This window comes from Pomacea canaliculata, linkage group LG5, assembly GCF_003073045.1.
Source record: "Pomacea canaliculata isolate SZHN2017 linkage group LG5, ASM307304v1, whole genome shotgun sequence".
NCBI classification, from domain to species: Eukaryota; Metazoa; Mollusca; class Gastropoda; order Architaenioglossa; family Ampullariidae; genus Pomacea; species Pomacea canaliculata.
Window position 1 is genome coordinate 33,021,856 of NC_037594.1, and position 13,539 is coordinate 33,035,394.

A 13,539-nucleotide genomic window follows, 5' to 3' on the forward strand; every position below is an offset into this window, starting at 1 on the left:
CGGGTACTCTTGGTTGTCTGGAAGGGGAGACAGCAGCTGATGGCTCGGTGTGTGGCCTCGGTGACAGCTTGTGACGAGGAACTCTGCCACACCCTCCATCCAGCGTCTGCGGGGTCTTCTACTATTCTCGGGTGCTAGAGTATCTTTGAATGTAGGCTTTTGATGATGGCTGATCTATTGGCAACCTGTTCTAAGTGGCCGAACCAAAGGACTCTCTTTTCCTGCTGGATGTGTTGGCCGGTGTGGCTCCGATCATTCGCTCGGATTATTTCGTTTTTAATTATGTCCTTTTGAATGATCAGGTAGCTGCTCGAGATACCACGCGTCATGTAATTTTTCTCTCACAGGCCTAGGTCTCGTCTGGCACTGCTAGGGTGGGCATGAAATAGAGCGTTGATTTGATGTGCTTTAGTCTTCGCAGGGATAAACCAGATAAAATTAGTATACACTGTATTTGAAGATTTATTATAATATATTAAATACTAACAAATCAAAGTTATTTAAAATAGAAGAAAACACTGCAAAGGAAATGATACTTTTCTGATAATTTACTTTGTTCTGAAATCTGAATCCTTTAGATCGAATAAAAACTCTTCAAGGAGTGGAATGTTACTATTCTGTGTCTTGGTCTTATATAGTAAGGTGAACAATGTATGGTGGTATATACGTGCATACAAGGATATATAACGTCCTGTAGATTACTCAGTTGCCTTGAACTTTTACACATATAGTATTGTTTATAGGGGTCCTCATATTTAAAACAAATCTAGAAAGGTCTTTTCGTATCAGTATAAGAATTCTACCTGAGCTGCGACCTTGGTGAGATAGTTTTATAACCGGTACATGGAAAACCATGAAGTTGTTAAAGTAACTGGAGAAGTCAGATAAATGGCTAATAAATATGTCTCTGTTAAGCAGCATAAATCAAACGTTCCAACACAGAAGGGTTAATGTTTTTTGTAGACCAGTGAGGTTGGGGCCAGGGCCACATCCCTAGCTACGGTCCGTTTCTTGGCTCTGCGTACCTCTCGTGTGGCCAGACCGAGCTAATGATCGGTGACCGCTGGATCATGTCGGTGAGTAGTGGCTGAGACCTGTTGCAAGAGAGGTCGCTGTTTCGACTATCTCTTGTAGTACTGTTGCTAGAGTGGTCTCTGTGGCGACTACCTCCTGTAGTACTATTGCCTCTGTGCTGAATGGAGTCCGAATCAGATGAGCCTTTCTCGATGTTTGGGTCTCTCGTCGCAGGAAGTTGTCTTCTCTCCGTTGGAGAGGAGAGTCTCCTGGTTGTTTTGTCTTGTTTATATCTGAGAGATGTTGGGTCAGCGGAGGATAGTCTCTGGTGACTTCTCCGAGTGTTTCATTTCTTCGTTGGAAGTTGGTTGCTTCTTGAGATCCTATATCGGCACGTCTTTCTTCAATATGGAGTCTGCCATTTTTGTAGTAACCAAATTTTCCTTCTTTTTTCACGCGTTCTAATTCTGCTCGCTGTCGTTTTGTTAGGTCGGCAGCGACTTTAATCCCATATATATTTCATGAGGACATTTTTTAGTTCAGTATTTTGTAACACTGCCATCTTATCTCCCTATTTTTAAAAGCGTACAATGATGGGGTGGGGGTACTTACCCCCTTCCTTATGAAGACCCACTCTCTTGCCCGCTCAATATTGTCTGTTCTCCAGTCATTTGTTTTCGAGTGATTGTTTAGGATTTTCACAATCTTTCATGTACACTCCTTATAGTAATTTTACCCGACTCGCTGTTGTTTCTTCTGGAGAAATTCTCTAAAGAATCCATTTCCTTCTCTATAGCTCGTTCCTACGTGAGTTGGTATATGAGTTCCTTATATATAGAATATTTATGTCCCGAGAAGGGGTGAGACGCAGAGAAGACTTGCTGTGTGATGGGAATGAATATGAGACTGTAAATAATGGATTTTTTAGAGTAAGAAAGAGTTAACGTGCCTTTAAATAGAGTATTCATTAAATCATGAGAATTGCAGGAATTACATTGGGCGGAAGTTAGATCGAACTGAGAGGAGAGCACCGTGTCTACGGACCATCATTTTCAAGAAAACCCATAGTGAACCTATAGTGAACGAAGCCCGCATCTGCAGAAGAATATCGACGATCTTCGACTATCGGCCGACGGTCGTCTATGTGTTGGCCACACTGACTGGCGGGAACACGGTAGAACATGGAGTCGTCTTCCCAAGTGGCAGTGCATGTACTGCAACAACGGAGTAACGAAGTGACGACATCCTTCCCACAGCGGGACGTGTCCCTCGGCAACTCTTGTAGTGATTGATAACCGGAAGTACCTGAATATCTTGCTGACATGAGCCGTGGTGAAACTGGTTCCCAGGCCTTCAGCGCCTTTGTTGCCTCTGTTGACATCTGCAGTGATACTCTCTGGGTATGATCGTTGTCCAGGTCTTTGTGGCCAGAGTAAATAATGGTTTCTCCTGATGTTAATCTAGTCTGGCCACTTCCATTCCATCTGGTTTCGCATAACCCGAGAACTCTGATGTTATATTTTTTCATTTCGCTTGCCACTTGAGCTGACTTGCCACTTTCATAGAGGGCTCTGATGTTCCACGTATTCTATCCTGGTTTTTGTCTTGGTCGTCAAAAGATGAGTCGGCAAGCTGGCTTCCCTGAGGCTTTCACCAGCATGTGCCATGAGCTCTTCTAGAGAGGAATCCTCCCGACCAGGCCCTTGTGGTACTGTTGTGGTTTCTGTAACAGCTTTTGTTTTTACATGAGTGGGTTGTTAACCCAAAGCAAAACTCCCAACCTGGAGGGCCAGGGTGTAACATTTTAGTCTGGCCTCTCCCCTGACAGACTGTTCGGCTTGGTTAGACCTGCCAGGAGCAGAAGGCTCCCGCCGACATCGCTCTGTGGATCCACAAGGTGCGCAAGCCACCACACCACTATAAGGTAAGTTGCACCAACTAGTGGTCTGCGAACGGAAATTATGAAGGCCCAGCCCTTCCTCGGAGACACGGATTACCATCAGACCACCGTGTTGCATTAGTTTTTTTTTTTTTTCAAGGATACTTCTAAAAGGGGTGGTGGGAGTTGGGTGTGTGTAAATTGTCGTGGAACGGACGATGCTGAAAGTGTAAATTGTTTCTATCTGCTACCTGCTTATTGGAGACACTCGTCGAAGAACTCAGCCGGAAAGCAATTTAAATGTCTGAGGAAAATTATTTAAGTATTGGATGGTGAGGTGACTGTAATAATGTAGGTGCTTTTTTGAACTCATGTGTGCTGACATAAATGATCTCGATATCGAGCCAGGACCTTGGAATTTCAAAATACTATGGTAAAATAAAAAGATTTATCAAATTAGAAATTGCAAAGTTCGGCTGTTCATTGCTGTCTAGAGACTGGGCTCTGCTGTATGTACTTCGTGTACTGATTTTGTGTACAATGATCTGCTTCACGTATCCGATGAGAATTGTCAACAAGGACGGTGGAGCAGATAAAGACATTAAAAGCCGCATCAACAAAGCCAGGCATGCTTTTAACAGCCTACACTCAATCTGGAATTCCCAAGCATTATCCTTCTGCAGAAAAACCTGCATCTTCAACACCAATGTGAAGCCAGTCCTACTGAATGGTTCTAAAACCTGGAGAGTGACATACACCATCAACAACAAGCTCGAGACCTTTACCAACCGATGCCTACGCCATATCCTGGGAATACGATGACCTGAAAAGATTTCCAACAGCAGTCTGTGGAAAAGAAACAACTAGAATGCCACTAGCCAAGACATCAAAATGCGCAAATGGGACTGGATGGGACACACCCTGCGCAAACCATCTGACACCATTGCCAGGCAGGCACTTGACTGGAACCCTCAAGGAAAGGAGGGTAGGGAGACCAAAGAAGACTAGGAAAAGAACAGTAAAGAGCGAGGCAAAGGATGTCAGAACCCCATGGGCCCAACTGAGCGAGGGCTGCCCAAAACTGCATCCACTGGAGAGGTGTTGGCAGCCTGTGTTCCTGGAGGAGTAATACAGAATAGACAATCTTTAATTTCCTTAAGTGTACTCCGATTAAATGACTCCTGCAATTTTTCAGCGCACTACCAATATAGTTCATGTCCTGCTGTACCATGCCTTGTAATTGTGCACCATGTTTCCTTTGAGATATTTCAACTAATTCAACTCACTCAGAAATCTGTAAAATGTTTTTAACCTTAAGCTTTTACTGACTACACAGTAGTTTTGTGCCTGAGCTTCAGTTCTGGCAATACAAGATTTTGTAACATTAAAGAAAAATTAAATACTGCTTTAAAACTAGTTACCAATGCTTGTTCTCCTTTGTTATCAATAAAAGGGGTAAATGTTTAATGTTTTCAATATGTAATTTACAATTCGTTCACCACTAAAGCCTACAAACGCCAATATTTAACAGCAAGCCCATAATCAACAATTTTATTACATAAAACTCATATAATGAAGCTGTTTCTCAACGTAAGGCAGCAATGAAAACAAAGATTCACTAAAATTTCAACTGTATAAAGAAACTTAAAATCCATCTCAAAACGTAAAAAACTCATCAAAATTAAAACGATGCTGGGTGATGTAGAGCATGTTATTACAACCCAAAGGCAAGCATGATCTCGGTCATTTAAAATATCACATTTTATATCATTTTACTGAAAGTGGACTTTGTTATTTCCTGTGTGAACAAACAAAATGTAATAAAGAGCAGTTGTATGCATTAAGGTATAACAAATATCTTTCAATTTCAACAAATCTTATGCTCATCTTCATTGCTATCACTACTATCATTATTTGTCAGTCTGATAATTAGAAATAAAAGTGGCACTACATAAAGCTGTGGAGATGTTAACAATGTTAAATCAGACACTTGGCACCATAAAAAAAAAAGCTTATGAAATATCATCATGTAATAGTTGTAGATTCTTTTCATGTACATAGCATGCTAAAATAAACAAAACAGCTTTAAGTCTTTTAACTAAAGTGTACCTTACAAATGCTAAACATTATGTATTTTTTGCATAGAAATTAGAGTGCAAGCACCAAACATGTTTATGGGGTGTCCCAATCTAAGCTGTCTTTGACAAAAATATACCACAAAAAAAGGCTGGTGTTATCCAATCTGGACAGCAATAGTATCAACAGCTGCCAGCCATTAAGTCTATCTGTATTTCACCTTTGTCATATGTAAAAGGATAGAGTCAGAAACAGCAGACTAACAAGCACATACACAAACTAAATCAGTGGCTGGATGGCTGACAAGGCTGGGGAGAAGGGAGGTAAAGCACATGCCTCAATTCAAATAAGGAATTTTCTTGGTAGTATAAGAAACTGCTCACTTCTTTACCCCATACTAACACCCAAGAAGTCAATACCACTTCAATAAAGTTATCCTACAAAAAATAATCCCATACATTTTAATCGGCTCTCTCACCAGCAAGAATATTTTGGTTGTCATCTGATTTAAAAAAAATAACAGTTTGTAACACAGTTGTTCTGATCATACCTTTTATCACAGCATGCCTTTACCCATCCCTCATCACCATGGAAATCAAAACCCAAAGAAATACCATTTTAACTCACAGGCTATGTTTACTGTTAGTGAAATATAAAAAAAAAATTAGGCATATGTTTAATAAATAAGTTTTATTTGTGGCATTTATATTTAACACTGAATGATATTGTAAATTATAAAACAAAAGTATAATGCAAAAGGATTGCTGCTTATGATCAGCTTCAGAAGCAATGATTTAGGCTCACATTGCTGAGGTAAAAAGCAAGATGCTAATATCTTCATAATTAATGTAACCTTTGACATTTCACAGAAAAAGCCACACTGTTTGGATGAATAGTTTAATATTATTTATCCTAACATTTTATTTCAGCAGCTATTACTGTATCTCAACACTTTTTTTACTTTTGATCTATTGAATATTCAAATTACGGGAAAACCTTGGTGGTATATTTCCTGCAATAGAAACAACCATACAAATACTTTTCTTAACATCCCATAACAGCAAAAGGCCATAAGGAGTTATTTTATACATATAAAGCTCTCCGTTTTAACAAAAACAGCAAATCACAGCAGATAACTAAACACATGTAAGCTGCATATGACAGTAATAACACCAACAGAAGGTTTGATCAGGATAATTTACTAAGAAAACAGTAAAGTTTTGTAATAGCTTTGAACAATTTCACTGCTTCTATCAAAACACAAAAAAATCCCAGCAAACCCACTCTTTAATTTCATTCAATGCAAATTTTTCATCCTGTTCCTGATGGGTGCTCTTTTCACAATTCAAAATAGTCTAATAAGATAAATGGAAAAAAAAAACAACAAAAAACATACAAAAAGCCCTATAGTTATGGCCCATAATACTGTATCAACATCTCAAATAGAGCCCTTTCATGACAAAAATACATTAACAAATGATTTAAAGAAACATTGCCATGTCTCTGTCAATAAAATTTAGTACATAGCACATGGGAATGACAACAAAAACATCGCAGCTGCATTTTTGCTTCTGCCCTTTAAAAACATCTATTCTCACCACTCTGTCACCTAAGTCAATAGTATGGTGTAGGTACAGGTACTAACACATGTTAAAGATCTTTTAATGAGGAAAGCATGAGATGTTTGCTTTGAACCACTTCTAGAAAAAACATACATCATATGCAAAACTAGTATATTATCCGCAATCAATGTTAGTCATTAAACTACTGAAGTGGAAAAACAGACTGAAAGAACTTGTCTCCACATAAAATTAGCAAGTGCTGAAAAGGATGATCTAAACAATGACCGGGCAACTTAACAAATAAAACACATCAACATCTTCTAGTTGCATTCATTTCGTAAATTAGTAAAAAATCTTTAAAGGGATAGTAACAATACCAATTGTTATAGAAAAGAAAAATGTGATCTTGGATTTAAAATGATATCATTTCATTGTAATGGACCTTATTAATGCAGGTTTTTTAAAACGAGGCCTCATGGTAATGAAGAAGAATCCCCTAGAGCTTCACACATAAAGTCAAATGGCACAGGCACTGCTGTAGACTGGTCTGTACAAATGATGACATGATGTGGTGGCAAGACTCATTTCTTTCATTCACAAGTGATAAAAAAACTCACACTGCAGAAGTTCTATCATCTACAAAAGCTGAAACAATTATGTGATGTCACTTTTGATTGTTTTATATACAGATGATCCTTGGGGATGAAGTCATGGCAAATAAGGAATTAACAACAATTTTTCTGAAATCTTATAACTACAGAGTACCTATAATTTAATTTTTCATGGTGACCTATGGCATCAAATCTGGTTCGGCAGAGCGATAGTCATTACAAAAGACCCTGGCATAGTATTATTTATTACTCTACAACTAACCTTATTGTATAGCAAAGGAAATACAATGTAAAAAGCACACCCTTCTTTCATCTGTTTTCTTTTTATGAATGTTCACACTAACACACTTATTTACATGTTTAAAGTGTTGAAATATCTCTTTTACAATTATGACATTCTGGCATATATTATAAAATTTTATCAGCTAAGTGTGATTGGCACTGGTTAAATGGTGGTTAAATAATGGTAATATATTCTTATGTCTTTCTACACAACTCCAGTTATGAATATATGAATACTGTACTAGGCATAGATGTTCCTAATCTACATTTGCATATGGTAAATTTTACCATAACTGTTATAAGATTCATGATGTTAACCCTGTAAAAGTAAAAACATTTTAAATGCATAACTATGTTTTTGCATTTGCAATGGCTGGAATTTACCAAATGCCATATAAAAACCATTGTGTTCAATTTTAATGTTGGCAGGCAACATAATCACAAACATTAGGTTGAATGTACACAACATGCAATATATTCACATGACGAACAGCAAATTATACAGACTGGTGACACAAATACAAGAGATGTGTATACACTGTGCAATATATACATGGGACAAAGCCAATTATACTGTTAGAGACATAAATTTAAGGTGGAACTAATGAGTAAAATATTTGTTTTGAATCATTTTATAAGTTTTATACTATCGAGTGTTAAAATACCATATTTGTAGCACATGGAAAATGTTTTTGGGTGCGTACAATGAAAAATTTTGATTTTAAATGTAATTTTTATTTGAACCTTAAGAGATGTATACCGCTGCAATAGATATACATGAGCAAAGAAAATTATATAGGCTGGTGACACAAATTCAAGAGAGATATATCACTGTGCAATATACACATGAACAAAACAAATTACACAAGTTTATAAAAATAAATGTTCGAGATTGTGCACAATGTTCAAAATAGTCTCATGAGATACAACAAACATAACAGGTTGGTGGCACAGAAATACTAGAAATATGAATGTACAAGGTAAATTATCAAGTCAGTGACAGAAGATAAGTCCCATATGTTGAATAATGAAAGTGCACAGAGAAAATGAAAAACAATAGTAACATCTGCAATTTTCTATTGTTTCACTCTTTCAAACTGTTAAGAAAAGTGTGATTAGTATAAGCACATCGCATATTGCAAAACGGTATCACACAAACATATCGCAAGCAAAACAAAAATGCAGTATCAGTCTATGATTTTTTTTTTTCAAGTGTTTGTTCTTCGTTAATCATAAATGTGAGAACGTGGAGTGGATTCCAAATCCAGTATTACAGATCATTTGATACATAGATTAAGTTCAGCAACCACTACACCGGCCCTTAAGGCCTCGTTCTGGTTCCCAAATGGCACTTGCATGAATAAGGTCCATTACAGCTTCAAAAACCAAAAAAATGTTCACTGTCTACAGCAACAGTGACAACTAATAACAAAAAATTCTGAACTGTCAATTGCCCGACAACTTAAAGAGAAACCTTTTTTCTTTTCTACATATCAAAATTCGTAGATATCAAACAAGATGTATAGCTTCTAAAAAACATAATCACAGCTGTTGCAAATGTGTATAGCATTTAGTAACTGACAGCAATGTAAGACCCCTTTTATGACTTGGCCTCTTCAATCATTGACAAAATCTCATCTCTTGTCATATGTTTGCCATGAGATCTGACGTGGCTGCGCATGTTGTCCATGCGTGTACCTCTTTTGCCACAAAATCTACAAGCAAAAACTCTATTTGGGGCATGTACAGTGCGAAAGTGTTTGGACAAATCACCCCGCTTGAAAAATGCACTGCCGCACACCTGACAAGCAAAGCTCTTCTCAGAAATATGACTGCGCTTGTGGGCACTACACTGAGACTGAGAGTAAAAACCTTTATTGCAGATGTCACAGACAAAGGCAATGCTGCGTGTTTCATGAGTATGGGTTTCATAGTGTGTCTTTAGCTCCTCTGAGGAGGTAAATCCCTGCTTACAGCTTTCACAAAAGCAGGAAATTCGATGAAACACTGTATAGTGGGTACGTAAAGTCTTCCACATGTCAAATGTCTTGTGACACAGAGTGCAGCTGCCATGGCTGGGCACTGCTGTGCTGCCATGCTGCTGTATGCAATGCTGAGTTAGCATGGTATATGTAACAAATGCCTGGCTACAATCAAAACAGGTAAAATCTGCATTTTCATGTGAGGACTGCTCATTGTCTTCCTGTCTAGTATCATCACATCTGGTATCATCTCTTTCCAACTCGCAACTGGTTTCTTGTCTTATCCCAGTTTTTAGTGCATGCATTCCATGTATGATAGCAACATGCTCCGATAAAGCCTGCTTTGAGGAAAAAAGCAGATCACATGTATCACACTTTACCATCAGATTCTGAAAACCAAACAGCTGCTCTACTACCTGTGCTATTCTGTTGTTAGATGTCGCAGCTGCAGCTCCTAGTGCACCACCGCTGACACCAAATGCTGCACCAGGATCCATAGCTGCCCCTGCTGCAGCCGATCCCCCCATCATCTGAGAGCTGGCCATGTTGACCAGAGATGCTATTGCAGACAATGAGCCCTGTCTGGAGGCAAGAGCTGGCAGCACAGCTCGCCCAACAAGTCCTTCTGTAGTCACTGAAGCTGGCAATGGGAAAATGCAGGGACTGTGCATCAAGCGCAAGTGAAGCTGAAGAGCTTCAAGAGTAAGGTTGTCTGTCTGGCAAATATGGCATGTGCTCTCGAATGCAATCTGGTGAGCACGTAGATGCACAGTCAGTGCTCTCTGACCATGAAGTACCTCTCCACACACTGCACAGTCACAACGCTCCTGTAACACAGATAGTTCTACTGTGGGATATTTCAGTTGCATCTATCAATCAATATATCACATTTTAGAATAAGACTATGATGTTAATAATTGTCCACCTTTATACTTGTTTCTTGATAGCAGCTGAAGTAGAAATATTTCATTAAATGATTAGATTTTTATTTATCTAAAGCAATTTAAGTTTATAAATTCTTTTCATTTTCAAGTCACACACCCCTATTAAATTATTAATACATAACCACCAAAAATATATTTTTTTAAATGTTTAATTTACTTAATGAAATGAAACATATATAATAAACTTGTCAGTGCTAACACTTTTTTTTCTTTCTTTTAAAATAAGCAGCTCACATCCTTATACACTTTGACCTTCAAGATGTCCTGGTCTGATGACAAGTGTTGACCAGCAGTGACTGCATGCTGGGTATCAGACTTGACTGGACATGAAAGGGTCTTGATCACTGTCATCATCTTCAATGATAATGGTTTCTGGCTGTGGTTCTGAGCAAGATTCCAGCAAAATATATTTTACTAAATAATTACACATTTTGTTCAATATTAATGATAAATATCTCAGAACTGAAATGTATGTATTCTGGTTTCCTTATAGTGGTTAGAATCTTTCAAGAACAGACACCTTATTTCTCAAAATCCTCTCTCCTTCAGGCTTAAAGGACATCTACGTATAAATACTGCAGTATTTTAATTCATGTCATTAATGCTGATCAAATTTTTTTTGCCAAAAGCCCCAGTTCAAAATATTATCCATATGATCACTGTTAATGTTATAAAGAGCTGCAAAAATCACAAAAAACTCTGTATCATCACATGTCTGGGTTATATCTTAATTTTTAGTTTTAAGGTCAAATGACTGGTTGTTATTTTTTGTCATACTCACAGGCCAGAGGTGAGGACCTTCTAACTATAACTTCATTTTCCAATGTTACAAATTAAGAAACTTAGTTCTTGCATTATCTAAATAAATCATACATCATGTTTTAAATTATACCAAATTTATATAAATGTTAATCAAAATATTATTATTTTGATGAAGCAATTTCTCTGACCACAAAACATGAAAATAATTTTAATCAAATCTATGGACACAAAAGTATCTGCATCTCAGAAATCTTAATCACTATCATTTTATTACATAATAACAGGACTAGATAATCACTACTGTCATATTAAATGATAACAGGAATAGATAAAAGGTTAAGTGCCACACATCCTAGAGGCTATAGGGAGAGGGCTTAAATATGGTCAACCATGACTTGTGCAGGAAGGTGCAACCTTTCCCTTCTGTTGACTTTACCTTCCCTGAAAAACAGCTGTTGGGTGGGGAGGCTGATTTTTTTTTTCAGCCACAGGTCTAAGCAGTCCTCAAATCCGTAAACTGCTTGGCTCTAACCATTAAGCTACACTGTTACAAGAGAAGTTAGAAGGGATTAAGGACAAATTGACCATACGTGGCAACCCACTTCTTCCTGATGCAGATAATCTTACCCCTCTTTACTGTCACAGATCCTTCAAAAGGGTGCAGATTATATCTCCAATGGCTGCTTCTCTGCGAAGAACGCTCTGTCCTTTTTTCACTCAGTTCTTGGTCAAAGTCACATGTCTGAGATGTGTCCGTGCCTGCAAGTGATGAGGAAACTACAACAGGCAATAAGTTGATGTAACTCGTGCAGCTAGTTTCTAATTCCCCGATAGATGGATTTGGTGAGGAAAATTCACGGGGACGTAAGTCTGCTCTGACAGTCTTCGTTGGCAAAACTTGTATTTGCTTCGGTAAAGTAGCCGACTTTTTCGCATTTGAAAAAGATTCCTTTTCGCTATCATTTGACCATTCGGATCGCTTTTCCTCCTGAACGTGTTTTTCTCCCTTGACTTCTTTCTTAATTTTCAGTGGTCGCTCAAACCCACTATCAATTTTGCGAGCTCGTTTTTTGATGTCCAACAAACTTTCTGACGGTTTTCTGTGTTCCAATACGTCATCTATTACTTCTTCTGCTCGCTGTGCAATCTCATTAAGCCGAATGGCGAAAGTTATGCTTTTATTGATAGTAAGGGTTAATGTCCCTTCTAGTGCAACGCATGTCACTCGCTCGTTCTGATTCCCTTCATAGTCATAAAGCTCTAGCACTCCATCATAGAAGGATCGGCGTAGAGCTTTCTCCACAACACTTCTGCAACTCTGAAACCGACCCATTTTCTTCAGCATGATGAAAAATCAATCCCAAAAGTGAGCAGGCGCTGTAAAATCGATGGAGCGTGAAGCATAATGCATTGGTACAGACGAACGTCTAGTAACTGACAAAAGTACACAGCCCTCTGCCATCTTGCATAAATTTGCACTAGAGTGCTCTCCCATTGCCACCTGTTTACATAGCCACACACATCTGTGATCACCCATTATGATGGCTGTATCATATTGTTTGTGTTCATCTGTAGTCTAATCTTTCTTTTCCTCCTTGTAAACGAGAAAAATTGCACTGCACATTGCTGCGATATATTCTAATAAAAGAGAGTTTCATCACTATGCAACGAAAATAATATATAAGTTACCCTAGCAGCATGGAAAGCCGAAAATTCAAGGGTCCCGCAACTTTTCCAGAGAAAAACTTCGAAAGCAGTGTCGAAAGCTCAAATCTCATTCGACTTTTCGGGATATCGAGTGCGCAAAGAAATCCGTGTGCATTTAACCAATGCCAGCAAAGGCACCAGTTGTCCGCAAGCGAATTTATTTTTCCTAAAACGATGTTATGTAGGGACCTTACCCGAGCCTTGTGATTGGCCACTTGCTCATGTGACTTAATCTCCACTCCACATGGCTTTGTGCACACACAAAAATGACCTTTCCGGTTGTCGTCTGCTCGATGTGAAGACTCCACATACATAACTGTGGATGTTTCTGTATGGAAATGTCACAGTTAACTACACGGTTACGCGACACAATCCTTGCTAGCTCGGCTGCTTGACTAACTGTATTTTTTTCATCTCCCTAAAGTAAATAAGGACGCAGTCCAGGTGAAACTTAAATGAAATCTCTTCCATTTTTTTAGCTGAGTAGGTTTAGCATGCACGTACTTGTGACTGCTGGCAGACGATTTTTTTTCCAGTTAACTACTAAAACGAGGGAGGAGTGCATAAAGCTTCCGGTTTATTCACATCTCAGATTAACTACTAAAACGAGGCATGCTACTATACAAAGTTTCTATGCAATTTAGAGTGAAAACCTAAGTTAGCATATTCTTATATTTATATTTTTATTTTTCTAGCACGCATCCTATACAAGTTATCAGT

At 38.2% G+C, this 13,539-nt stretch overlaps 1 protein-coding gene across 2 annotated transcripts; it reads right to left on the reverse strand.

Annotated features, from left to right (window-relative positions):
• Nucleotides 1-4,429: 4,429 nt before the first annotated feature.
• On the reverse strand, nucleotides 4,430-11,878 carry LOC112564631 (fez family zinc finger protein 2-like). 2 transcript variants are annotated; one of them, XM_025239587.1, is made up of 3 exons: nucleotides 11,740-11,878; nucleotides 10,603-10,734; nucleotides 4,430-10,233 (listed from the first exon to the last, which is right to left on the reverse strand). In XM_025239587.1, exons 2-3 carry the CDS (start codon nucleotides 10,702-10,704, stop codon nucleotides 9,025-9,027), a joined length of 1,311 nt encoding a protein of 436 aa, XP_025095372.1. In that variant the 5' UTR covers nucleotides 10,705-10,734; nucleotides 11,740-11,878; the 3' UTR covers nucleotides 4,430-9,024. The 2 variants fall into 2 exon arrangements, with proteins under 2 accessions (XP_025095372.1, XP_025095371.1); XM_025239586.1 differs by having other exon boundaries at nucleotides 10,585-10,734.
• Between the last annotated feature and the right edge of the window lie 1,661 nt (nucleotides 11,879-13,539).

Bases quoted from the DNA above. Each gene is read 5' to 3' on its own strand.
- LOC112564631 (XM_025239586.1), bottom strand. From the start codon at position 10,704: ATGATGACAGTGATCAAGACCCTTTCATGTCCAGTCAAGTCTGATACC. The intron at 10,234-10,584 runs GTGAGCTGCTTA...TCTGTGTTACAG, and splicing joins AGGTCAAAGTGTATAAGGAT to GAGCGTTGTGACTGTGCAGT.